We start from the raw sequence: 1,865 nt of genomic DNA on the forward strand, positions 1-1,865 counted from the left end.
ACAACAACAACAACAACAACAACAACAACAGCAACACCAACAGCAATAACAACAGCAACATTGAGCATCCAATGAGCAGCAGCGGTGTGTTGATGACAGAGGTCAGAGGAGAACGGACAGAAAGGCTCCGGTCACTCAGGTAACCACTGTACATTAGCCAATCAGCTGATCGTGTGTGTGTGTGTGTGTGTGTGTGTGTGATTTAGCCTCAGACTAATCCTCTGCGCTCTGACCTGCAGGTTGACCTCTGACCCCACAAATCACTGAGTGCGTCAGCTGATGTTCATCTGAGGAGGAGGGGAGGAGGAGGACCTGTCCTCTGTCTCAGAACTCTGTTTGTTGATTTTATCTGATCCCTCAGGTTCAGGGTTCAGGGTTCAGGGTTCAGGGTTCAGGACTCTGGACTCTGGATTCTGGACTTGGACAGTGTCTCGCAGTAACTCTTCTCCTGCAGGCTGCAGTGCGCGGCAGTGAGCGGCAGGGGGCGGCACTGCTCCGCGTCGCTCCGCTTCAGTCTCGGCAGCGGCGGAGCTGCAGGCGGGCCGCCGGAGCTCATAGCCTCCTGAACGGCCGAAACAGAAACACCGCCCGCCTACCTGCCTCCTGCTCCTTCGGATCAAACGCACCTACACATTAGAGACCGATCAGAGTCCAGGTAAGATCGCTTCACTTTGACGTCACACGGTGATCTCCTGAACCAGGACCCTGAGTGATACCTGTATGATTCTGTAGATCAGGCTGCAGGAGGACTGGGGTCTGTGGTGGACTGCACTTAGTCCGGTTTAACTCCACAGGCCTGTTCTAACGGTAGATCAGTGAACACACATTAAACTGGACTGGGCTGGGAGCGGAGGAGATGACAGGGACTTGTAGTTTAAACGAGTCTGTGGATGAATGACGTCACTTCAGAGCTTAGTCAGTTAATCGAGTCTGAATGATTTAGTCGTTTAAAAAAAAAATCGTTGTATCCGGTTCCTGTGACGTCATCACACTGGACTGATGTTTTATGGACTCAAACAATTCACTGATCAATCAAACGATTGATTGATTAATCTGCTGTTTGTGTCTTCAGGATGGAGACGCTGCAGATTTTCCTCCAGCTGAATGTTTTGATCTTCATGGTTTCTGCTCAGCAGGTGGATGAACCCGTCACCTACTCAGTAAGACACCCATCATCCCCCATACCCCGTTCTGTCTTCTGTCAGTAACAAATCAATAACATACTCTGTGATTGAGGACAGAGAGCGGGAACAATCTGGATCAGTCCTGATGTGTTGCTAGGGTGGATGACGGGGTAGTTATGGTAACTCAGGGTGGTTGTTAGGGAGTAGTTCATGATTGTTGAGGTGTTTGCAGTATTCACAGAGGAAGCATGTAATTCACCTGATCAATATCTGATGGATCAATAACCTGCTGACATTCTCTGACAGTGCACGGAGGGCTACGAGTTCAACGTGGAAGATCAAGAATGTAAAGGTGAAGAGATTTAACCAAACTGATCAATGATTTTAGATCAATAACAAATAATCAAAAGTACAGAAAGCTTCAGAGAGAGGAAGCTGATCAGTGATTAATTCGTCAGTTACCAATTATCAGTTCAATGTACACTTCCTTATTATGATCAACATCATGTGAAAAACATTTTATTTTGAAATGTGAAGTTATGACAGGAAACAGTCTCAGTTAAATGTTGTTGGGCTACATTTCCCAGACATCAATGAGTGTGACACGCTGCCTGGCGCCTGTAAAGGGGGGATGGGCTGCATCAACCACTACGGAGGTTATTTCTGTCTGCCGCAGAACGCTCAGATCATCATCAGCAACGGAGAGGAAGAACCCGCCCCCACCACCACCACCCGCCCCCC

At 48.4% G+C, this 1,865-nt stretch overlaps 1 protein-coding gene across 1 annotated transcript in view; it reads left to right on the plus strand.

Annotated features, from left to right (window-relative positions):
- The first annotated feature begins 501 nt into the window (after positions 1-501).
- The window catches only part of LOC111651351 (EGF-containing fibulin-like extracellular matrix protein 1), a 7,040-nt gene continuing 5,676 nt past the window's right edge, over positions 502-1,865 (plus strand). The window contains exons 1-4 of the mRNA XM_023401340.2: positions 502-655; positions 1,073-1,160; positions 1,431-1,476; positions 1,712-1,858. Of these exons, the coding sequence (XP_023257108.1) occupies positions 1,074-1,160; positions 1,431-1,476; positions 1,712-1,858 (280 nt within the window). The 5' untranslated portion in view covers positions 502-655; position 1,073. The remainder of the gene's footprint in view (positions 656-1,072; positions 1,161-1,430; positions 1,477-1,711; positions 1,859-1,865) is intronic.

The sequence above is a fragment of the Seriola lalandi genome, unplaced genomic scaffold (assembly GCF_002814215.2).
Source record: "Seriola lalandi dorsalis isolate HSWRI2012SDOR001 ecotype SW California unplaced genomic scaffold, Sedor1 jcf7180002053592, whole genome shotgun sequence".
In the NCBI taxonomy this organism is placed as follows: Eukaryota; Metazoa; Chordata; class Actinopteri; order Carangiformes; family Carangidae; genus Seriola; species Seriola lalandi.